The sequence below is a fragment of the Hermetia illucens genome, chromosome 4 (genome assembly GCF_905115235.1).
Source record: "Hermetia illucens chromosome 4, iHerIll2.2.curated.20191125, whole genome shotgun sequence".
NCBI lineage: Eukaryota > Metazoa > Arthropoda > Insecta > Diptera > Stratiomyidae > Hermetia > Hermetia illucens.
The window spans coordinates 91507181-91533221 of NC_051852.1; the positions used below are offsets into that span (position 1 = coordinate 91507181).

At 38.3% G+C, this 26041-nt stretch overlaps 1 protein-coding gene across 13 annotated transcripts in view; it reads left to right on the plus strand.

Moving 5' to 3' along the window:
* LOC119653447 (trehalase) overlaps positions 1-26041 on the plus strand; it is a 196209-nt gene that overhangs the window by 146853 nt on the left and 23315 nt on the right. For 6 of the 13 annotated variants that reach the window (XM_038058045.1, XM_038058044.1, XM_038058046.1 and 3 more), the window contains exon 2: positions 19621-19782. The exons of 2 other annotated variants lie outside the window; for them this stretch is intronic. In XM_038058045.1, the coding sequence (XP_037913973.1) occupies positions 19664-19782 (119 nt within the window). In that variant the 5' untranslated portion in view covers positions 19621-19663. Of the gene's footprint in view, positions 1-12741; positions 12769-19620; positions 19783-26041 lie in introns of all 13 variants that reach the window. 5 more of the 13 variants (XR_005249697.1, XM_038058042.1, XM_038058052.1 and 2 more) reach the window with 1 other exon arrangement.

Genomic DNA, 26041 nt, shown 5'->3' on the forward strand with positions numbered 1-26041 from the left:
TCTAGTCAACATTGCCTTTTTTCATTGAAACAACATAGAAGTTGATGCGTCCAATCTTCTAGGTTAATGAATTAACCAATATTTAACTGTTACGCTCGCGTAAGTAGATTGGTGAAGGTTTGGGTAATTTAGCCTTCTCAGCAGAATATCCATTAATTTGAAGCTCAACAGAATGTCCACTATCTTTATTGAGAATAGTGCACTCGCACTATCCGCGATGACAAAGGTAACGTATAAATCCCCCCCCCCACCTAGAGTCGCCTTAAGCTGCCGGTGAATAGTGTCGCCTTGCTGATGCTCGGGTACCTGAAAGTCCTCCCTATGAAACCTTAAACTGAGACATCATAACTTAACGGCATCAAATCACGAAAACGTGCCAAGAACTAATGTGGGACGAAACACTAATTGAGGCTCTTTTTACCACTTTTCGATCGATTGTGTCGAGTAGGAACCGAAGAAGGAAAACAATAAATTTTACCACTTGAATTGCATGCCAGTCAACTACCAGTGAAATTCACTAAAATTTTGGTGCAATCAGGGAAACTGGAATTTTCTTCTATCTAACGTTGAATCTTCATTATTCTCTTCTGAATATCGAACTTGAAGGTCAGATTCGATTAGCTCCAGGGCCGGAATCGATGAATGACACATTTCCTCAAACTCCCATCCTAAGCTTTTCTCCGTTCCGCCAAAAGGAACGAAATTGGTTGAGAATATGTGGTTCGTGAATTCCTTTGCTTGCAATGAGTGGCATGATATGGATTAAGTTAGAGGTTAGCGTCCATACATGTGAGGAGGATATGGGTGGCATGAAATGAAAGGAGTAAATTAGCCTTTTCTAAAACTAGCCAAACATTTCATTTCAGCTAAAAGATATGAGAATTAGGATCCAAAAAGTTAGCACCATAAAGTGTAGCAGGTGTCGCTCTTAGAACCTATTCAAACGAAAAGGTTCACCTATATAAAATCTAGAATTTATCCCATTGCTATATCTTTATTTTAAAAATTTAACAAAAACCCCCCTTAAATGTATGGTAATATGTGAAAACATCAGTGTCAGAATAAGATGAATTGTCTGAGTTTATAGAGCCAATACATAGGGCGGATCGCTTGGGAACTTGGTTAATTTTCTTAGCTTTTTTGGTTATTTGTTTGTCATTCTCAATCGGAAATATTCTGTTTGTTTAGGATCAACAAGTATGTGTACTTTGGAGTTTCGAAACACATGAAGAAATGTTTTAAATTTGTAATATGTGTATGAATAAAAAATGTCTGTGTACGTTCCCTATATAAGAAAAAAACAAAACCTTCATCCTAGAAATAGCTATTATAGCTTCTGTAACGGGTTACTGATCTATTATTTTGAAACATTTAATCTGGAAGTCTTCACTTAATGGGTGGTGATTTGAGACGCGAAAAGTACGCTTCAGTAGTCACTGATCATTTTTATTATCATGTCTGAAAGCTAATTAAGCCATCTGTCACTGAGGTTTTTTCCAGCTAACCCAGACCTGTCTGAAATGTTCAATATTATATTCAACTCCTCATGCACCAATTACAAAAACGAATTAACAACTATTTGCTATCATGTTCTCATTACGAATCCCGGCTATCACATTCTTAACAATTGTTCAATTATCTAATGAATGCCTAATTTTCTGACTTAATTGAGAATGTGTTGTGTAGTAATAAAAGGTAATTGCTCTTTTTCTAGTGTCGAATATTACGCTTAATAGGCTCTTTTATCAACTTTGTTTCAAAGTACTTAATTTTCAGAATTCCAAGTAGATGTAACCATTCGTCTATCTAACAGCGCTTACACATCATGCATACTATGGAAATTTCAATTATCGACACCTGTGCTAATTTGGTTTCGATTAGGGCTTATCACTTTGTTAACAAAATGTGTATTCTAATTTTTGGAATGCTTGATTGCGAAATAATTAAAAGTTCAACTCAAATGGTTGGGGCGAAATAAAGTTTTGCGCTTTTAAATAGCCGAGCACAACCAATATACATATGAATTCAGAAATTTAAGAGCTCTCATTTACTGGATACCTAAACATATGTATATGTTTACACTATCGTGCAGTAATCGCCAGAAGGCTGATTTATGTTCAAGCACCCTGTCAATTGTACAATCGATATTTTCTGAATATCAATATTTATTCATGATATGTTATTTTGAATTATCCTCAGTGATAAACAAAAAAGTCTAATTTTTTGGGACGCCGGAGAAGCTTCTTTGTTCACTTTATCACATTTCACAGAATTTATTATGGTTCTCTTATTTAATTCACAATCCTGTTAAAAATTTACAATACAATTCGAATGAAAAGCAAATAAGTTATGGCATATTATTAGGGATTACTTCTTGGATTCCAGAGAAAAATAGGCCAATTGAATATAGGTATTTAATACGTCAATATTATAAAGACGATATCAACTTCATTTCTTCGCTAACCTCGATACCTTCAAGTTGAATGATAAGATGTTCTCTTAAGTCTATAGTTGCATCACCGGTCGTAATTACATATAATTTATACCATAGTTTCCTGCAGAGAATAACAAATCGTTCAGCTCGTTTAATTTGCTTAATACCACAAATCTATCCCGATATATAAAAAGTTTTTAATGGGCAAGGATAACTGGTATGGTTGACTGAATGCAGATCTTAAAGAGGTATGTGGGATAAAAAAAGGGGAAGGCCAATGGCGCTCCAGTTTGATGCAGTCGCCTAAACTACTCCTTACATATATATGTTAAGACCTAAGGACTATCAAAGAAAGAAGTGTTTAGTTCAGTTTTAGTAAGACTCTGACTCTTTATAAATTTCTCCCTGCACCCAAGTTCCTACAACCAACATAAACTTCATAAAGTGCTTGATTTTCTGCCTGAAATGCGAAAGAATTCTCCAAAATGAGATACATTCAAGAAATGATGAACGAAAATATAAAAACACGAGAAAATTGGAACTGCATTGGGAAGTACGAATGCTATACCAATATTTGGTCTAAATTATTGCTCGCTGAGAAAACGGCGAAAACAAAGTAATTTGTGGCAATATAAGTTTTCATTAAAATGAATTATTGGAGAGAAAAAGCATTAAAAAATGTGCTTCCTAGAAAAATTCATTTACACGATGCTGTAATATGGCTCAATAAAACACACATATTTAATATTAAAAAAAAACTATACCCATAGATGATATAAAACTAACAATCTATGAGTAAATAAATGCTAAAACCTTTAAAAATAACATTATTTAAATGATTTCCCGTGACAGTGTCGGCACTCCTCCAACTGAGAGCAGAGATTTACAGAAACTTCCTTTAATATATGAATGCTGATTCCCGCGTTCCATTCACGTCCTCAATAGTTAATATACACTTTTGAGTAAGAAATTTCAAGAAATCGAGAAATATCAAGTTCGCGCTAGATGGAGACTACAGAATATCTTATGTCCTTGGAATCAGTCTGCCTGGGAACAATTGTCTTTCTGCTTCAGTCTGCTGAAATCATGTTCCCAGATTCACTACTCTTGGATTTTCAATCTCAGACGTTTCATTTGATATTCAATATGGATTAACTTGGTGGAAAAAAAATTATCTTTTATTTCTTTTATTTATCTTTTATCCTCTCCGTGTAAACACAAAACCTTATTGAAATCGATTTAATGTCTGTCTGTTTGTCCGTCACACGCATTTTTCTCGGAGACTGTTATAGCGATTGGCACCAAATTTGCTAGAAAGGTGGGAAGGTGAACGCTCACGCATATAGTGTATTGCATCCTTTTACGTTGAATTTAAGAGGGTCCCCATACATGCAAAAAAGGGGTGTACATTTTTTTTCATAAAATATAGTCATGTGGGGTATTAAATTAAAGGACTCGGTTAGTACTTTTCGTCTTAGTTTTAACATTGGTTGGAAAGGTGGGGAGTATGGGGGGGTTGAAAGTGATCATTCCTTTAACGGACTCATTCTCATAAACTACCCAACCGAAAAATCTGAAGAAAAAGAAGCCACCACTGTATGGTGCCTAGGCTCCGAAATACCCTCCGTACCGATACCTGTTCAAATAAAGTTAATAATAGTACATTATTAGAGTTTTTAGTAATTGGCAGGGAATCCTCCCTTAAGTTCACCCTAGAAAGACGAAATGTAGCTACGGTATAGAGCGTGAGCAATGTAGGCTACGGTGTAGAGCATGAGCAATCTAGGCTACGGTATACAGCATGATCCTATCAAATTTGGTGGAAATCTCACTATTACTAACAAAGTTATAATAAATCAAAGCTGTCACTTCTGTACAAATTCAAGACTTTGAATGTCAATATCACTTGAAAGTGGATATTTTCTCATAATATATGCATATATTACCTGCTACATACTAATGGGACATGCACGCTCAAATCTCTTTATAAAAGAAATACACAAAACCTTTCATACCTGAAGCGTGTTGCTTCCGGTTTCCCGACTTGTTTATAATATGGTTTCATTTTCAACAAACTTTATGAAAAACGCAAAGAACAATGGTCGCAATTGACAGCAACAAGTAAATCTTCAAAGAAGAAAGGCCCAATAATTCCTCTATTTGAGATTGCAGCGTTACCAGCACTTTAAAACTATGCCCCAGTTTTCGATACTTCATATACATGGTTGCCATTTACCCCTTGGTGGGGTAGACCGCGTCAACAACACCTACACACTATCGTTCGCGGTTATCTGAAAAACCCTTCAGTAGTCCCCAGGACTTCCCGAGACGCTAGCACTCCTCCTCTACTGTTGTGCGCCAAGTGCCCTTGGGACAACTCACTCGACGGCCACCTTGGAAGAGTGGATTCCACGGCACTGTGTAACAGTGTGTACAAGTCCCAGGCCAGTGTGCCGACCATGTTCTTCGTTTGAGATGGGCGATATGATAGGCTGAGATAGGATGTTACTGCGATGATATGGCCAAGACAGATGTTGGGAAAGGTTTGTAGCTTTTGAGTAACTGTGGAGTTCATGTGCTACTGCCATATAGCAGCACGAAAAAAATAGTCTCAACTTGATCTTGGTTTTGAGATAACTGCCTTTCCAGATTTGAGACAAAGCAGCAAAGGTGGATTAAGTGCTGTTAATGCGTCATAGTTCCGTGCCCGTTAATGCAGGTAGGGAGAGTGCGATGAACCATCAGACTGAGAACTTTGGTTTCGTCGGTATTTATCTTAAGCCTAACTCTACTTGCCTCTCTTTCCAAATCTAGAACAAATGTTATCAGCGTCGTCGAGTTGTTTGAGGAATAATGATGAGTGAATGATGCCATCGTCCATTGAAATCCTCCACGTTCTCCAGACAAGGTAGAATAACGAACATGACCCATAACGAGAAGAAATAATATTGGTGACAGGGTGCAACCCTGGCGAACTCCGCTTTGGACTTCAAATTTTCTAATATTCTACCTTGGTGCAGCACGCTACATATTGCGTCATCATATAACGTTCTGATAATAGCTATAAGTTTCTCCGGAATGCTCCTCCTAGGTAGAGTACTCCAGATACACTCCCTGTTCACGTTATCGAAAGCCTTTTCGAAGTTGATGAAAACCAGGTGAAGCGAAGATCTAAACTCCGCGCATTGTCCGAAAAACTTCTGTGGGGTGTTGATTTAGTCAATGCAGGCGGATCCGAAACGAAAATTAGCCCGTTCTATGTCAATCAAGCTTCCAGGATGTTTTGATGCGTTTCAAGATTATTTTAGCCATTATCTTTACGACGGCAGGGAGCAGATACTCCTCCAATTGTGACACTCAGAAGAAGTGTACCCGTTCTTTGGAATCTTAACGATTATACCTTTTTTCCACTGTCAGGGTAAGGCCTCGGATTGAAATGATTTGCGTACGAGTGGAAATACCAGTAGAAGCGAGAAAACCATGACCTCACTCAGTTTGGATTCGTTGATAACTGAAATGATTTGTTTTCTGCTTGGAGGAATAGTCTGTACGTTACGGTCACTGGTCAATTTATCTACAAGAGGCGGAACCTCATCGGATGTGATATGGTTAGCAACCGTGGTGAAGTGTTCTTTCCACCTCTTTAGTCACTGGTCATTGTGGATGAGAAGTTGACTGTTAACATCCTTCGCAGGACCATCGAAAGACCACATGCAAGCTTTTTCGTAATGCTTTATACACCCCTGAGATCATTTCGTTTCTTCTTTGGCTTCCCTCACTAGTGAAATTGCAAATTCCCATTTGCCATGGCGTAGACTACGCTGAATATCCCGGGATTTCGCTCAGTATTGCAGTTTAATTTTTGATTTTTTTTTGCTCCGATAATAATAGTTCCTGAGGTTTAAAAGGCCATTTATGTGAAATGACCTTCAGGGGCTAGAAACATATTTTTGAAATAGGGAAATCGATCAACCATTTCTTACGCAAATGCTGATTCTTTTGAAGAGTCTTACCTTTTTAATTACAGTATTAATTGCATGTAAAGGTCGCGACGATAAGTCTAAACATTGTCATCAGTTCTTGATGACCTTGGACGGCCTTTGACACAGTGGTTTGCTCTTTTGCTGCTTTTTTTGTACTAAAATGCCACACGTAGTGCTACCAAATCGTGTGACATCCTTTTCCTCCTCACTGTACTTACTAAAGAAAAATATGATGCAATAGACACCTTCCATTTCGTAAATCTCTGTCAAATTTATTCACATAAAGTTGTAACATTATTTATTTATTTGGATACCGCACGGTTGCCCTTCACCCTCGGTATGGTATATGGCGTCAAGCACACCTACGCGCCATCGCTCGCGGTTACCCGAAATGCACTTCATCTCCTACCACTATTTGGACTGGCTGGATATCATGCCATCGTGTTACGTTCATTTTTTGAGAACTGCCTATTCATCAACAAACAATCTTTTCTCAAATAAAACTTAAGATTAATCACTTTAGTTATATCGAGTTACAAGTTATAATTTTCCGCGAATTGATTTATTCTAATAACCATTTCTATCTCTCTATATCTTGAAAATGTTCTCCCTGCCATGAAAAAATACATATATCGTCTCCAATTTGATGGGGCGATTTATTATTATCAACATTGACTGCATTTATTTTAATGTAATTGTTTAGCTAAATTAACTACTGTTTCTGATCTTATGACATTACAATAATAACAACATGGAATACCGTCGTGCTCAGTTTGAGCATTTGAGACGTCATTCATCTTTCCTAAACAACTTCAATGGTTCTTAAAACACTTTCTTTCCAGAATGGTGAATCGCTTGCCCTGGTCATAATTTTGGCTTTATTGCCACTGACAGGTGGCCAAATTTGCTTTGCTATATCTCTGAGATTTATGACAGCTTCTTTCATGTTAAAATATTTTTCTCATCATTTGAAAAATATCTTCTCTTACTAGGTTCGAAACTTCGTGCGATATAAGTAAATAAAAATAAGTTATCTTTTTAACGAAACTAGCAAAGTTGGCATCAATATTTCAAGCTTGCCTAAAGTGAAGATATAATATTTAACTCGTAGGTCGAAAGCCGGCAATTTTGTTAACATTAGTAGAATTTGCAGCAAAATTGCGGTTACCGTCCCTTATATTAGATATAGTCTGTAGAATGGAGTCAAAGAGATTTCATATAGTAATATATGTACATATACGTATAGTAACATACAAGCGATGTACCAGAACGGTTCTGAGTAGTTCAAAGTTGTGATTGAGAGTGATCTTCTGGTGAAGGATATATTCTCGTTGAGTTCGTGAGTGAGCCCGAAAATGGTAATGCAATTGGAACTGCATTGAGCGCGAAAGATTCTCCTTGTAGAGGGCTTTGTCGTTTGTCATAAAATTACGTCCCAGCATAACTTCCATCGAAGGTCTTCCCTAGTAATTTCCGATAAGATATCTTTAGAGCCCGTTTCCCTTGGAGGCCTGGAGCAATGAGAGATCGGGTCCTAAAAGTTGTCCATTCCCTCAATTCTTCCTCTTTGACACTTAATTCGCTAACTGATCTGATCAGCGCCACTATTCGCATCCGATTGGATTCTTGTTTCGCTCAGACATTCGAAGTCTCTGCCACTAACAGCCATGAAAAGCAGGGTCAATTCCTCTACGTTACCAGAAAGTGAAATTTAGTATTTTTCGGTTAATTTATGGCATTTCGAGCCGGGCAACGAATTGCTCATTCCCTAAATTTATAACAATTGCATATAAAACGAAGAAATGAGGAACAACATGGCCGAAAGCGGTCACAGATGGTATTCTCTCTCCTTGGCTATAGTAGCAATTTTAAAAAATCTCTTTTGTGTTTTCTTGCTGAAAGAATGCAATAGCAACTTAAGAATGACATACTCAAAGATTATGGGGATCATCTCGTGTGAAGGCCGTTTTTCCGTTTTTCGGAATTTTTTTTTACGAAGAACAGGATAAACATACAAGAGTTTTTCATCATATATTTATTAATATCTTGAGCATACGTAAAAATTTTTCCAGCACGATATCATAGTTCATTATTGTACAGAACAACTTATACACCCATTTGCAAAAAAAAAGTGTTTTTCCGCTGCCACGCTAGAAGGCGCTGTGTTCGTCTTAAATAAAAACTAGTCGGGAAACCGGAAGCTGGACGCTTCAGATACGAAAGGTTTTGTGTATTTCTTAGTACGTAGCACGTAATATATCCATATATTATGCGAGAGTATCCATTTTCGGGTGATATTGACATTCATAGTCTTCAATTTTCAAAGAAGCAACAACTTTGACGTGTTATAACTTTGTTAGTAATAGTGCGATTTTCACCTAACTTGGTAAGATCATGCTCTACATTATAGCCTACATCACTGCAAATTTCGTGGTGCTAGGATGAACTTACGGGGGTTTCCAGCCAATTACAAAAAATTATAGTAATATACTATTATTAACTTCATTTGAATAGATATGGGTGTGGAAGGTACTTCGGAGCACAGGCACCATATAGTGGCAACCTTCTGATTTTTTTCAGATTGTATGGTTTAGTAGTTTTTGAGAATGGCCCCCTTAAAGAAATGGTCACTTTCAACCCCCGTACTCCCCACCCTTCCAACGATTGTCAGAACTAAGACCGGCTTCGAAAAGTACTAATCGAGACCTTTAATTTGATACGCCGCACACAAATTTTACACCCCCCTTTTGCATGTATGGGGACCCCTCCCCCTTAAATTCAGCGTTAAAGGATGTAACTATATGTGTGAGCGTTCACAGTTCCCACCTTTGTACCAAATTTGGTATCAATCGCTATAACCGTCTCCGAGAAAAATGCGTATGAAGGACAGACAGACAGACAGTAAACCGATTTTAATAAGGTTTTGTGTTTACACATTTTTTCGGGACTTCTTTAATAGATAATAAAACAAGTCAGGAAACCGGAAGCTGCATGCTTCAGGTACAAAAGGTTTTGTGTATTTATTATCAAGAGATATGAGTGTGCATTTGTCCCATTAGGACGTAGCACGCAATATATACATATATTATGTGAGACTATTCACTTTCGAGTGATATTACCATTCATAGCCTTGAATTTATGAAGAAGCGACAAATTTGACGTACCAAACTTGGTAAGATCATGCTAGTCTGCATTTCATGGTGCTAAGATGAACTTAAGGGGGGTTTTACAGACAACTACTAAAAATTATACTATACTATTATGAACTTTATTTGAACAGATATCGGTCTGGAAGGTATTTCGAAGGATGTAACTCACTGTATGCGTGATCTCTATAACAGTCTACGAGAAAAATGTGTGTAACCGACAGACAGACAGTAAACCAATTTTAAAAGGTTTTAAACGGCCCAATGAATCACAATTCTCCTAGTTTGCGAACCGTAGAAATGTGTTCTGAATAAGCCGTGAAACTTTTAAAGAATTTCCTTGGATAAACTTTGGGCTATATGGGCACACGATTTTCATCGGATAGTTTCAAGAAAAACGCGTTTAAAAATTAGAATCTGATTATTAACCATAAAATCTTAACTTACCGGTAATCTGCTATTCCTAGTCAATAAACCTTCTTTCTTTAAGAAACATATGTAAGAGCTTCAATCTTCGCTCTTTTAGCAAAGTCATTCGAACGTCGTTCGAACCGGTAAATTTGCCCTCAATTACAGCGGTCGTCATAAACCTGACATTCGACACTTTATCTGTTTAACGCTGTAATTTACGAACAACACTGAATATCAAAAAATCACTGTGCCTGAATATTTTACTTCTAGGTACAATTGATGCCAAAATCGATTCCTCGGATCCGACGCACGGGATCAAAACATTTTTATTTTTAATTTTGACGCAATCCCTTTTTGTCCGATGTGAATATACCGAAAACTTCAGACGCACTTTTCTCGAAACTACATTTTTCAAGTTGGCCTAACTTTTAACTCAAACAAATTTTGACCGATTAACTTCAAACTTTAACTATATATTTGTATATTTCGGAGGATTTTGATTTTTATTTTTTGTGAAAGTGGGCCGTTTTTGAAAAATTGACATATCGGACAAGTGTAGCTATGCATGAGTATAATCGATTATTGTTAATTAAAAATTGTATACGAAATTGATCCAGCCGCCGGAATTTCAAAAAAGGAAGCTGCGTCGAAGAAAGCGGTCTACCCGCATTGCTTCCAAAAAAATGATTTATACCGATTATCATATGTGCAACTAAGGCCCTTTATCAGATTTCTAATTTACTTCATTTTCCTGCTGAAAAAATACCAAAATACGCTCATTTATTAAGCCGCTACAGACACCTCACTCCTTAATTCAAAACCCAACAAGAGCATGAATTATACAGTTCGAAACCTGGACTGGTTTCAGCTAAGACAACTACTTTTTGTTTAAGGATGAGTAGCCCTGGGCCCGCCTTCTATTTAATGGCGCGCCGCACAACTTTAAAGAGCCACTCATTCCTTCGATTTAGTGCCCGGATGGAGTGAAACCCACATTACTATGAAATTTTATGAATCTAGGGTGAAATTAAGGAGGTATCTCCAGTCTATTTCTAAGAAAATTGAATAATATACCATTATTAATCTTATTTGAGCAGATATCGGTATGGACCGTATTTCAGACTCTAAACTATATTCGGTCCACAGTTGCTACGTTCCCAATAAATTTCGTATGAATAGGAGTAACTGTTTCTGAGAAAAGTGCGTGTGATAGACAGACTGATTTTAATAAACTTTCATTTTCCACAAAACCTTAATTATCCATTTATGGGGGTAATACCACCTCTAATGAACTCCAAAAGGTATTTAGAGAAATGAAGGGTCAAAAAGTACAAATTTGAAATGAAACAAACTACCCCGCCAAAATGACGTTATACAGAATTTAGGACCCAAAGTAAATCTAATATCAATCTCTGTTCAAATAAAGTTCGAATTTTCGAATTTTCTGAACAGTCCTCTTAAATTCATCCTACGATTGCAGAATTTTGCAAAAGCTTAAGGTACATTATAGGGCATGATATTGGGAAGTTTGAGTGGACTTGTTCTATTATCAACAAAGATACACTACATATGGCAAAGTTATTTATTTCATGTGAATTGACTATACCCTGTTACAATCAAGTGTCCTAATCACCAGTATTAGTTCTGTCTATATTTCGATTTGCCACGCCGAAAGTGCGGTACTTAACGTCACCCTTAGAAAATTTCCTCATTTGCGTTTCAATATATAACTACATATATTTATTGATTTACGGAAAAATACTTTATCTAACAACTCGAAGCTATTATTGTGTTTAAATAAATTATTTCCAGAGCATGAATATTATTTAAAATAAACGTTTGCTTAGATAAGCATATAAACAATAAATTTAGTTTAGTGACGAACCGAAAGTCTCGAAATGCGCAACTCTAAATCATATATCCAATAAATGTTCTGGTTCAAACATTTTTATATGGTTCGGTGCCACTTTGGTTACTTTTGCATGATTCCTTTAGATACTTAAGTTCACTTGCTTTTCTCTGTGAATTGACTGAATTTAATTTGGAACAAATTATCAATTTTCTTCGTTCAATAATCTATAACTTTATCTTTGCGATACGCAGCAATATGGGCATTTACTGCGATTATATTTTGACACCGTAAATGTCATACAACCAATTACATTTTCATTCATGGAAATTTAGTAATGTTTATTTCATTTATATGATTATATGCACATCTTATTGACTTTTACCTAAGAAACGTGACTTTATTACCATTCAAGGTTATCGATAAGTTTTTCATGCGTTCTATTAAACTGCCTGCAAAATTTTGTTGCATTTTACAATATCGACATGGGCACGTGCTTCTGCTTTCATTGTCCTTTTTGACGTTTGCTATGTAAATATGGTAATATCTATTCAATCTCCTCATTTAACATGATGATAATAAACTTTCATTAATTCATCCCCGGTTTCATTTATGAATATTTTTATTCCCCATGCACTTTCTTATCTGCCGCAGTTTGTATTGAAAGGTTCCGTCTTTACTAGCAGATGGAATAGAAATAGTAACTTAGATAAAAACATCATTTACAAAGCGGCTGTATAATTCACTGTAAAACAACTTAATTTATGCCCTGCATCTAAATGGAAATACTGCAAAGTTGGATACAATTGTTTTCTGTGTTTTGCCCTCCAAAACATTGCATAGAAAGTGGCCAAGTTAATCCATTCGTTCAAAAGGAAGTAAATATTTATTGACTTTTAATTTTTATTTTTTCTACAGTCAAACGAAAAGTGAATGTACAATTTCGTAAGTATCAGCATAAAAGGTGTTTATTACTTAAGTTTGTTCAACATGCCCGCCATTATTTTGGTGGTCACAAGGCAAATCTAGGCAAATGGGCTTTGACTCAAAATATATTATGTTTATTTAGCATTATGGCTGGCACTTCCTACCTTGAGTACAGAAAATATGCAACTAGAATTTCTGATAGCTAAACTTAATATATATATATATATATATGGGTGCCATTTACCCCTTGCTGGGGTATAATTCGTCAACCACACTTACGCGCCATTGCCGGTTACCTGACATATGCTTCAGCCCCCCCCCCCCCCCCCCCCATTACCGAGACGCCCACACTCGTCTACTGTTCTGAGTCAACTGCTCTTGCAACGACCCACTCGTCGGCCATCTTAAGAGAGTGGATTTCACTGCATTGTCCTGTGTAACCCATCACCGTCACTTTCGCCTTTCGATCACATGCATATGCTAGGCCTGTGCACCGATCAAGTTCTTCGTTTGTAATAGTATCAGGCCATCGTACTCCGAGGAGACAGGTGTCGACGAAGGCTTGGAGCCTGATCGTGGTGTAGCAACACATTGTCCATTGAACTTCTCCACGTCACGATAACATGAAGAAATTGAAACCCAATTGACTATGGCAGGCCCTGTGCTCGAACAATGTGCCACCAATGACGAGGCGAAAAAACCTACAGAAATCCGCAAACCTCCCACCATTGTGATTATAGTCGCCAAGACCGTGTTTCCCCATCACATGTCCGAGCAAGGTGTTGTCAGAGCCCACTATGGTATTCAGATCATCCAACACGACCACAGTGCCACCTTTAGGAAGACTCTACTGAACTAAGTTTAATTGTTCGTAGATAGTATCCTTCTCCATTATATCGGGAACCTCCGTTGGTGCATACCACTCTCAAATTGTGATGTTCCTTAACCTGGACCGGAATCATACAGTCAGAAATCTGTCAGAGACCGACTTTCAGGTCAAGAGAACGCGTTTTGCGTTAGCCGTCAGAAACAACCCGATACCGGATTCGCGTCTGATACCTCTTGGCTCTTCAGAGTACAAAAGCACATTGCTATTAGCGGAATTCAATTATAGTCCATTTTCGGTATAAGGTCAGTCCCTGTCCGAGGCATTGTTGATATTTCGACAGCAATAAAGTTTCAATATTTTCAGGTTGCTAGTCCACATATTTCTATTCTTTTTAATCGCCTTTTATAACAGAGAAGCCTTTGAGTGAATTCTTAAGCTCCAACTAACAGGGCTAACTTAATGGATTTATTAAATTCAAACTACAGAGTTTTAGCAGACTAGGAAAACGCTACAGCAAATCATAAATTAACTTCAAGTTAAAGTTTACCTACCTAGTTATTCCCTTTAACCATGTTCTTTGTGCTTCACACCTCAGAAGGAGAAACCCACGACTGTCGACTTTGCAGATGACATAACCGTGGTTTTTGCAGCGAAGTCTATGGTAGCTTTCTTTATTACAAAACGTAGAAAGAAAAACGCTGTGAAAGTAGAAATCGGAGAATATTTGGTCGTTTCTTAGCCGATTATAAAATATCTGGACGGAAAGGTAATTGATGACAAACTAAGCCTTATAGGGTGCCTGGCATATGCTTACCAACAGGCAGCCCGCGCCAATGTGCGGACGGACACTATAAGAGCCTATTCCTAGGGAGTTTGCAAAAAATAGGGAATGTCTTTATTGTACCTTGCTTGGGCTGGGTTCCAAAAAGGCGATTGATTTTACGTGCGTGTCACTCACAAGCTTTGCACTAACCTTATTGTGTCTAAATTGTTCGGCGTCTGATGAAATTAAGGGGACCGCCTTCTTCCTCACTCATTATGGCTTCCTCAGACTCTTCGGTGAAATTTTCGATCCACGATGACATAGAGACCTAGTTGGTGCCTCTAATCTGATTCTAGCCTAGGTTAGTTCGCAGATACCCGGTTATATAATGATGGCATCGATGCCCTTAACTTAACTCCAAATGCTTAACTGTTTCCATCAATATCGCAATTTCCTCCTACTGGGTTTCAATTTCGGCAAGACTCTATTTATTTTACTTTCTTTATTGTTCCCATTTACCCGTTAATAGGGTCTGTCTACCATGCCATCCTTTGGGGTGCATCTGATGCGGCACTTAATCATGCCAGACATTGTATTGATTCTATCCGATCCTTTTGAAAATAAAAATAATGTTTCACCTATTATATAATGCTTATTTTACTTAATATCTAAAAAATTCAGCAAGAGTAACAATAGTTCAAAAGTTATGGTTAGATTAGATTGAGAGATCCCCTGGCCTTGCCTATTTCGCAGCTTATTTTCTACGTCCATTAAAAGCTCTACTGAGTGCCCTGGAAAGTTGGATTCATGATATTATTCCTAGATGAGATACTTCAACGATAGTTTGGAGTCGAAATATACAACTAAATACTTGAGTGTTTGGACCAGCTGGGTTTCCACCCCTAACAAGATGGGAGGCGTATACCGGCCCCATTCAACGCTCCTAGTGAACATTACTAGTCCAGTCTTACTATCACACACTATAGCAGGGAGGCAACAACTGTGGATTATCTGCAGATTTGCATTCAACCCGTCGCATACTGTGTCCGCAAACTTGCCACAGCAAGGATGAGAGAGCCCCCTCTGTGAACAGCCCCAAAGGCATCTTGCGCCACTGCAATATGTGAAAAATTCAATTCATTAATAACGGCTCGATTCCGTTCGTTTTTCGTTAAAACAAAAAATACACACGCGGATTCATGAAGCAAAACACCGGTTAGAAATAAATTTAACTCTATTCGCTAACTCCATATTTAAGGATGCAACACAGTTAACACTGCTTCACTGACCTGGCGACAGTTACATGATAGTCCGGAACCTGTAGTAAAGCCGGCAGCCCATTTCTTCCTAATAAAAAGGATAATAAGAAAAGTTTCCCCCTTCTGGACCCCATATTATTTCAAAGCCTCAGCGCCATTACGATCCCCCGAGATTGCAGGAATACTGCCTGAATCAAACGTTCGGAATTTCGCCCATAAAGTTTAGCTGGAACATTCTACGCTATTCACCAAACGAATCAACACAAAAAGTGCTTCCTTGTTATGATGTAGTCCTTACAGCTAGAAGAGTATCTTTCTGAGCTGTGTGTCGTCATATAAGGTTCTTCCATCGACTTTGACAGCCTATGAATGAAGACTAAACTGACCGAGCCTTTTTTCCGTCATTTCGGTTGACGAATTCTGACCGTCGAACAATACCGGTCATTTCGATTTGGCTTTAGTCGTTTTTAAGGTGTCGTTCTCAGAAACTACTCATGCACCTGGAATCTGGGCCTCAAAATACCCCCAATACCGATAATATTTTATATCAAGTTAATAATAGTATATTACCATATTTATTTTAAGTATATTTCCTAGGAATTGAGTGGAAACTCCTTTAAGTTTATGCTAGAATCAGCATGATACTATCAAATTTAGTGGAAAACGCACTACCGCTAACAGGGTTATGATAGGCCAAAGCTGTCATTTTTGTGCAAATTTCTTGCATTCAAAGAGTTTGAAAGTCAGTAACGTACTAAAGTAAATATGTAGTCTGACAAACTATATGCATTAACATTACAAGCTAAATATGTGCAAATAGGACAAATGCACATTCAAATATGCTTATGTAAGTAATACACAAAACCTTTCATACCAGAAGCTTTCAGCTTGCGGTTTCTCGACTTGTTTTCCTATAAGCCAAGGATTATAATTTGTCCGAAAGCGGAGGCCGCCTGGAGACGTTATTTAGCCTGGAGACAATTTTGTGTCTGGTAGCAAATTTTTGCCCATGAGTGTGAATTTGGCCTAACCAGGTTTCGTCGATGGGAATCTGGTGCCTAGGCTCCGAAATACCCTCCATACCGATATCTGTTCAAGTAAAGTTAATAATAGTACCTTACTATAATTTTTAGTAATTAACAGGAAAACCCCCCTTAAGTTCACTCTAGAATGACAAAAGTTTGCAACAATATAGGCTGCAGTATAGAGCATAATCTTACCAAATTTGCTGAAAATCGCACTATTACTAACAGAGTTATACTAGGTCAAAACTGTCGCTTATCTGCAAATTCAAGACTATGAATGTCAATATCACTTGAAAGTGGATATTTTCACATAATATATGCATATTTTACGTGCTACATGCTAATGGGACAAATGCACACTCAAATCTCTTTATAAAAGAAATACACAAAACCTTTCATACCTGAAGCGTCTAGCTTCCGGTTTCCCGACTTGTTTATCTTTCATTAATGGCTGGTGCGGCCATTGTTTTACCTAGGAAAGTAGGATAGTCTCGGCAGAGACGCTTTTTGCCGAGACAAGGCTATTTGACACTTACCTCAGTTCACCGTTGATTAGTTCTGGTCACTGACTTCTCGGAACAGTAGTCACACCTTGGCTTGAAGCTTGATTATTGCTTAACTTGAGGTTTATGTACTTCCTCAGAAGATCTTCCTTACTAAGCTCTCGCACCACGGCAAGGTAGATAATCATCCCGGTTTTGCGCCGAGGTCCACCAATGCAATATTTCTGAGAGTTGTTTGGTGTCCTCGCCTACGCCTTTGCTGCAACTCCATCCATGTCATGCCATGTCCCTCATAGATAGCTAAACAATCCTGGGCGGCCTTGAAGTCAATGCAAAAATGGTTTAATGGCCAGATTCCAACAGTTTTTCAATTGCTTCCCGCATCCCGTGAAAAAATGGTCTCTTGCTTGTTTGGCTAAAGTAACGCCTTTGATGCATATTGTCCGATGATATTCTGGACGTATGGCGTTATCCAGTCTAGTAAGATAGAGGAGAATATCTTATACATTGCGTGATATCTCCCCTTTCACGCAGTTCTCCATTGGCTGATAGCGTCGACTCGAGATATTTAAATTGCTCAGCCCAAGGGTTTTTCAGTCAATTTCTAAAAGTTAGTAGTATACTATTAGTAAGTTTATTTGTGCAGATATCCGAATGGGACATCTTTCCAGACTTAGATTTCATATAAATGTTTTAGACAGAAACTTTAAAAACGGCTGGGGGGAAGTAGATTCCTCATAAATGCGACTTTAATATTTCACGCGAATGTCAATTATTCTCGTCAATTATAACGCAGCATCTTATTTGCATGGCTTTAGAAGCAGTTAATTCGCTCGAAATTGCTAAGTTCGAACTACTATAACTTTGGCGTTAATGGCTTAATTTCCATGGAATCTGGCATGCGTATGCAAAATATTATCGTCTATGCTGTTGCTATTGTTGGTATTCCTAGGATGAACTGAAGAGGAGTTTTCCAGTCAATCTCTAATACTATTAGTAAGTTCATTTGGGCAGATATGGGAATGGAACATATTTTGGGGCTTAGATTTCATCTAAGCGCACCACCCTCATTTTGTCGAATTTTTGGGTTGGATAGTTTCCGAAAATGGGTCCTGTCTCATTTTAAGGGTGTACATTTGGCTGTTGCTTCATAGTTGATGTAGTTGCTAATTATCTCTTTAATCTCCCACGAGAGCTTCACTTTTTTTCTCACAACGTCGAAGCATATCCTAATCCTCTTAACTAAATTGCTATTAACAATAAAAATCGTTTCGAGTTACAACTCAACATGTTTTGTGTTTGAAGCAGCAACGGCGTCGCAACCAATAGATTATGGATTATCGATCGTTATATGATTCATTTTCGCTCACCTTTGCACAGTATCCTTGAAAGTACTAACATATATAGTTCAAGGTATTCCCGGAAATACTGTTTCCGCTGTACTCTACCGGGTTAGTCATAGCAGAATCGCCTGTCCTAGACATCGAAAAATGTACATCTCGTAATCCTGCTCTTAGGTGAATGTTTTAGGTCTTCCTCCTATAGTCGGGACTAGAATTCAAAAAATTTAAGTATCCCCACTTTCCTCTAAATCCACAGTTAAGGGAAGGAAACCCTATGGTATTACGTCAAATTCGACCTTCAAGAGTGCACTCAATTCAAATCGTACTTTTCCAAAAAGATAAGTGCCTTTTGAATCACCAGTTACACCAAAGTGACTGCATTTCCTGCCACCAGCCTTAACATTGATATTGAATGAAGCAAATACGAACAATGCATATTTCTTTCCATTTATGCAGTAGATAATGGCTATTACGAATACGAGTAATCAAAAGCGAAATTGTTCCTTTCTATTGCATAAATACAGCACTTCGGTCCGCGAAAACTGCATAGTGCGCCACCAAAGAGTAGCAATTGTGTCGAGTGGTGCATTACATAATGCAATCCAATTTGGCGGCAATAACACTTAATGCAATTTTATCAATCTGAATTTTTTGAATTATTTGAAATTGTTTGCTACAATGTTTACTCAATTACTACGATTATCAATGAAAAGAAATGATGGTATTTGCTTTTAGAGCAACGTCAATCAATATTTTCCAGTTATGTCGCGCGATCAAATAAGTCAGAAGTGGGAGGGGGGGAATCCACCCATTTTCCACAATAAAAACGAAGATATCATATTGAAGTATACAATTTATACTCAGATGAATGTTCACTCCAAGTTTAGTGTAAGCCGATACTGCCATTGATGCAGTGCAACATATTCCACATATTTTCCTGCAAACTTGCTCTGTAAATGCGAGTACAGCTTAGATAATCAACTTTGTTCAAATTTCTACTATCGTCAACACTTATTAGTACTAAGTCAGCCGCGTTTCTCCAGTTCAGAACGTAATTAGTTTCGCTCAGGGCTTCAACCCAATAAATTGCCTTCAAACTTTCAATTCTGAATTTCTCTCGTTATCCTAAAATTCTGTTTTTGGAACAGCCAAAGTAGTTTAGTGCGTAAGTGAAATAACACAAAAGTAAAAATGTTGAAAGCGAACTTTCTATTCGGCCTCGTACTTAATTTCAATGTGATACGCTGCGGACTGGTGACATCTTCGAAGGGAGTAGCAACGTACAATTATGAATCAGAACCTGAAACATGGTAAGTGTTGTTTTAAATACTATACAAGTATAATTTAGACACTTCTTCAGATGGCAACGAGAACGCCATTACTGGACAGAAAATATTCAATGAGATTAAAAGAAAAATTTGATTACACACTAAGAGTGAACAAGGATATAATTCACTTCCATATAATCCTTGTTTCTTTCTAAATGTAAGCTGATGTAAGGCCATAACTTTGCACTCATCCCCTGGTTGGCGACTTGGTCCTATACAAACCAATTCTGCATCCAAAATCATTACAACCACCGTCTTCTATCAATCTCTTCCTTCCTTCCTTCCATTCTTCTGGATAAAATGAGGAAACAATTATTTATTGATTAATAAACTTTTAATTTAAACCTTTGAACATGGTGATGTTAAATATGCATAAAGTGTTGGTGCTGAAAATTTGCAGGAGCATTGCCACGATTCTTGAATGTAACAAGAATTAACTAGTAGAGTGGAGTTCTATAGTAAATTTTTGCAACATTTTAGCCACTTTTAGTAAGTGATTCGACCACTTTTGCTTCATAGTTGTATCATAGATGTTTATCCTTGTCCTGGCGCCACCGCTGTGCCTTTCGATTTAAATTAAAAATAAAATAAAATGGAGGCTGTTTGAGCATTCTATGCTCTACAAAGAAAGGAACACAGACACCCCTATTTTCGCTCCTTCTTTTCAGGTCAATTTATAAATACGAGCAAACTATTTTTTATTACCTACAATTGTTAAAGTCTTTGAACCTCTTGTTTCTTTTCCTTACTAGGAAACACAAAGGTGGTACAAAAAAAGTAGCGCATAATTTTAGCGGTATTCATTGTGTGTACATTTTGCTTGTAATATTGCAGTGTTTAAAAGAATAAATAGTGAGCAGAGGAGGACTTATGAGAACTATCTTACAAAATGGACAGCATTGATTATTCCTGTTTGCAGGAATATTTATCTGTTAAAACATACATAAAGTGGAAAATAAATAAAAGGGGATTTTGAGATTTTCAAGTTTTCACAGGTGTTAGGCCTATTGGTGTTCCTAAAACCCTTCCGCACAGTCAAGCCGTTTCTGGAGATATAGTCTACTTCGTCCCGGAGACGCTTTGCTACTGCCGATTTTATCAGGCTTTCGCCCTCTCCTCTTCAAGCGGCTAATTTTACCTTGCTTAAAGTTTTTCCCACCTCGTACCATCAAGCGTTTTCGTTTGCACTAAATATATGTCTATTAGATCCCATTTTTGTCCTAAAGCTCTTTCATGATCTTAACCGGAATTACCCTGTTCATTAACTGACTTGCACGACGTGTAATGAGTTTCGTCCCTACTTCCCTGTCAAAATCTCCAAGTAATATCATCATGATCAGTGCGTTCACTAAGGGAACTAACACCTCAGAGCTCATCCATATACAGGGAGGCATCTTCCAGTGGGATTCAGTGAATCCTTCCTCAATGGTTCTGTATGGCACTGAAATCCCTTTCATAGTGCAATAAAATGTGCCCTGCGTGGTAAGCGCGAGCTGACATACATGATATACCCTAGAAATCTGTTACGAATAGTATGCATGTTTAGCCGTGATATTTGGATGGAATTTGGATTTGCCAAGGGTCGAATTCAAACCATCGGCAAAGCGCAATGCCAGACATACTATTGGCGACCTCCATATCCAAGTTATGACCGAGACAGACTTATGTATGTACCTAGGAATTATGCAAGGAACGTAAGCTTGACTTGGTGATTTGAAGGATGCTCTTCTGTCCGGATTCTTGCCACATATAAAGCTGGTGTTAAAATCGCATTTCCCGGGGAATTAAAAAATGCTCCGTGAATGTGCCCGCTATAACTTCATTAGCTTATGCGTTCAGAATATTGTCGTAAACGAAGACTGATCTCGAAAGTGTCCAGCGGTTGACACGGTCTCCTACCATCAAATTCCAAATGCACATTAGGGGGAAAAGCTACCCGAATTCTGATGTGGAGCGGACGAACTTGCCTCGTAACATCGGAGGCAGAGGCGGGATTGACATGACGGCACAACACCCCCGGCATTCGTTGCTCACTTATTTTTACAGAAAAGAGCAGACTGTCTGAATGGGGTAAAATCAGTCTAAAAGCGGATCCATAAATGGACATCGAAGGCAATCCACCGCAAACACGTGAATTATCTCTGGCAGCCATTTTTCGAATAGATGGCTGTGTGCTAGGTAACTCTTTGCCGAGACGAAAGGATTTATGCGTAAAAAACTAAGCTAAAACTAATAATAGAACAGGTGGAAAACGACCAGTTCAGAATTTGTAGTTCCGCGTTAGGGACGTTTGACCATTACATTTCTGGCGGCACTGTTATAGTGCCGGTGCAATATACGGACAGATAATCCTATATATAGGAAGATTCATCAAAACCGTGGCTGCTAGCAGGGGTTGATCATGGGAACATGTTCGGTTTACCGATATGAGCCACAGACAGTACTCGATAATTCTACTTACAGCACGTATTGGGACCAGCAAGTTCTGATTGCCACATACCACACAACAAGCCTAACGAGCTGTTAGTTGATAAGGCAGTCTTCCCGCGTATATTATTGTTTTCCCGCGTATATTATTGATTTTGCTATCTCCTATAATAGCACCATTGAACGGAAATACGTGGAGATGAAGGTGAACTATGAGCCACGGACTCGATAAATCAAAGAACTTTGGTGTTTCGAAAAGGTGGTTGTAGTCGTATAATATTATCAACTGCTTGTATTGTATATAAATCCCTCACGCCTTCACTTGGCTCCCTGATACTCACGCACTGTGTGGTTCAAATCATGCAGAAGTACAACATTCTGTATTAAATGGTGCGGATTCTCTCATTAGCCTACCACCGACCACCAGCGCCCTTTTTTAGGTTTTGTGTGAAACAAAACCTGATTAGAATCGAGCCGGTGTCTGTCTGTCCGTCTGTCTGTCTGTCACACCCGTTTTATTCGGAAACGGCTAGACCGATTGTCACGAAAATTGGTGAGAGTATGTAATCTGGTGTTGGCGCCATTTTGTGCTAAGTTTAAGGGGACTCCCCATACATGTGAATGAAGGGTGCACATTTTTTTTTTCACAGAATGTAACCATGTGTGGTATCAAATGAAATGTCTCAATTAGTATTTTTTGAAACTGGTTCCGTATTTGATATTGGGTGAAACATAGGGGAGTGAGGGCTCAAAATATGACCACCAAAAAGTGTAACTGGTCTCGTTTTCAGAACCTATCCAACCGAAAAATCTGAAAAAAATCACGGTGGTGTATCTCTACGAAATCTAGGCCTCAAAATATGTCCGATTCCGATATCTGCACAAATAAGGTTAATAATAGTACATTTACACATTTTAGAAATTTGCTCGGCACCCCCCAGAAGTACAAATGTGGCATGCGTGTAATGAAGAATATAATGAACAATTTGGTCAAGTTTGAAGAAAATCCTACTATTATTAACAAATGGCTGTAATATGTACGTATGTCCCGTAGTTTGGAAAAATAAGAAGGAATATGTTTGATTTGTAGCTATATACCGATAGAAAAATGTGCTTTGAAGTTACTTACATAAGATGAACACAAAACCTTTATACCCGAAGCGCGAGCTTCCGGTATTCCGACTTGTTTAGTAGGTAGGACTGTCCGAGCTTGGTACTTAGAGGTAGTATCCGTAAAATCCGCCATCTGCCGTGGTTATGACACCAAGGAATACAAATCCGGAAAGCGTATTTTATAAGTCATGTCGAAATTGAAATCTGTTTGTCCGTTTACAATGAAATGCGAAAGCAAGGGTGTAAAAAAATGTACGCAAAATATACGCAAATGAAAGGTCTCCATAAGTATTTTCCCAAATCATTGCCAGTTTTAATATTAGCTGGAAAAGGTAGGAGTGGTGGCGCTGAAAACTGATAGTTTATTTCACGAAGCCATTCTCAGAAACTACCCAACCGAAAGGTTTGAAAAAAATCACAAAGCTTCTCCTACAGGCAATCTAGGTGTCTGAATGGCCTTCATGCTAATAATTATTAAAATAAAGTTAATAATAGCATGTTATATTTTCCAGTAGTATATGTTGTAATATAGAGCATTTTACTACGAACTTTGATTAAAATCTTACCATTAATGAAAAAGGGAACAATCAGCCGTATTAAATGCATATACATTATGAGTTACGTATGAATGGAACAGCTATAATGATACAAACGGTTTCGTGAGTAGAAATATTGGCAGCTTCTAAGTTTATAATATATTTTTCTAAAATTTCTTATAACGCCTTAAGAGAAAAGGCACAGAATTTAATAACAACATATATTGTTAATATTTCACCTGATTATTTCTTTGGAATACGGCTGCGAATAAACTGTACATGGAGGCAACACCAGAGACTACGCTGGTTTAATCCTGCAGTTGGTATAAGTGCTAACAGGAAAAAAATCTTCCGTCTTGAGATATTTGATGGGCAAATCGTTAGATTGCTTAACAAATCGAAATACTCCATTTCTACAAACAAAATATGAAAAAAAAAAAAATAAAGTTCAAAATTTCAAAACAATACATCCGGTCTTCCCGTTAGTTCCTACCATCTGGATCGTAGGTAGGCAGGTGCTGCCATGCGCCGATTTGATCCCACAAACTCCTAAGACCATGGCTACTGCAGGAACAGCAAATGAGCGGGATTAAGTCGATTCAGACTTTCAGCGTCAGCCCGTAGCATTCGCGAAAGATAGCAATTCCTCTACTCGGCAACTAGAGGCTTCTTTAAGGCTCCCAAAGAAGTGTTTACCTAGTTTCCGTAACCTGCCTCTAGCTGGAACTGGGCAATCGCTTGATGGTTTCTCGGCAATGTAAGTTGCAGGATATATCGAGACTGGCGGTATGGTCTCCTATAGGCCAGTCTCCCGTACAAACCGCCGCAATCCTGTACCCACTTGCGCGCGCGTGGTACAAAAGCCCTTACGATCAGGTGTTATTAGGCGGGCCAAATCTTCCTTTGCTTGGCACAGGTAGTAAGCCTTTGGCATTTGAAGTCACTCTGGATCATAGAGCTAAAGTTTGAGCGAAAGCTCGAGCACTGCGTGAAAGTTGGCCATTCAACATAATTCTGGACAATATATTTAAGGATATAACAATAACCAGACCGACACCCAAAAAGACTACACACCGGAGGAGCAAATCGAATGTCTAGACGGCGCGGAATGTCATGGCAAATACGCGGGTTAATTACAAGGTTCATGAATTTATTTGCACTGGGAAACTAATCTCACGTATGCCGTCTTCTTGCCTAAATTTAGACTCCATAGAGCACACGACGCTCATACAGTTCACACAGCAACAATATTCATTCTAGGAGATCTGAATTTCGCACATAAACACCATCGAAAGGTAGTGACTAAAGCCTTGATTTCTGAGGAAGAAATGATCGAACATTAATAAAACGGATATTTAGATGCGGTGTGGATCTACAGCTAAAGTTGAAAAAGCAACCGTTAGAAAATTGACTTTTTGTAGTTCTCTAGTACATATTGAATATCTACCCTAGGTTGTACCCAGTAATAAGGGGAAAAATAAAGATAGGAGAATACAACTTTGAGACCGTTGACAATTTCTCCTATCTAGGGTCGAAAATCACAACCGATAACAGCTACGATGATGAAATCCGCGCATGGTTGTTGTCAGCCAACACAGCCTATTTCAGTTTACAAAAATTGTTTCGCTCGAAACGTCTCACCATAGGGTCAAAGCTCTTACTGTACAAAGCCAGTCCTCATGAATTCCTCGGAAACTTGGGTTCTTAGCAAGAAGAATTGCGAACTTTTAGCCGCGTTCGAGAGAAGAATCCTCCGAAGAATTTTTGGCCCCCTACATGAGAATGGACGATTCCGTAGCCTACATAATGACGAAATCTATGAGCGGTACCATGACTGTCCGGTTGTGGATAAAATCCGGCTCAATAGGTTACGGTGGGCGGGTCACTTAATTCGTATGGATGATGATGATCCAGCCCGGCAAGTCTATAAGGGCAATATCTATGGCAGAAAAAGACGATGAGGCAGACCCTGGCTGAGATGAAGCAACGGCGTAGGTCAGGACGCCAGACAGCTTTTAGGGATATCGAATTGGCGGAGCTCGGCGTAAAACCGGGATGTCTGGAGTTCCTTATTAAAGCAGGCTTAGACCGGATACCGGTTGTTGCGCCGTTGATGATGATGATGAGATGTCGAGAATGCGTATACTTTTGAGAAAAAGATTTGA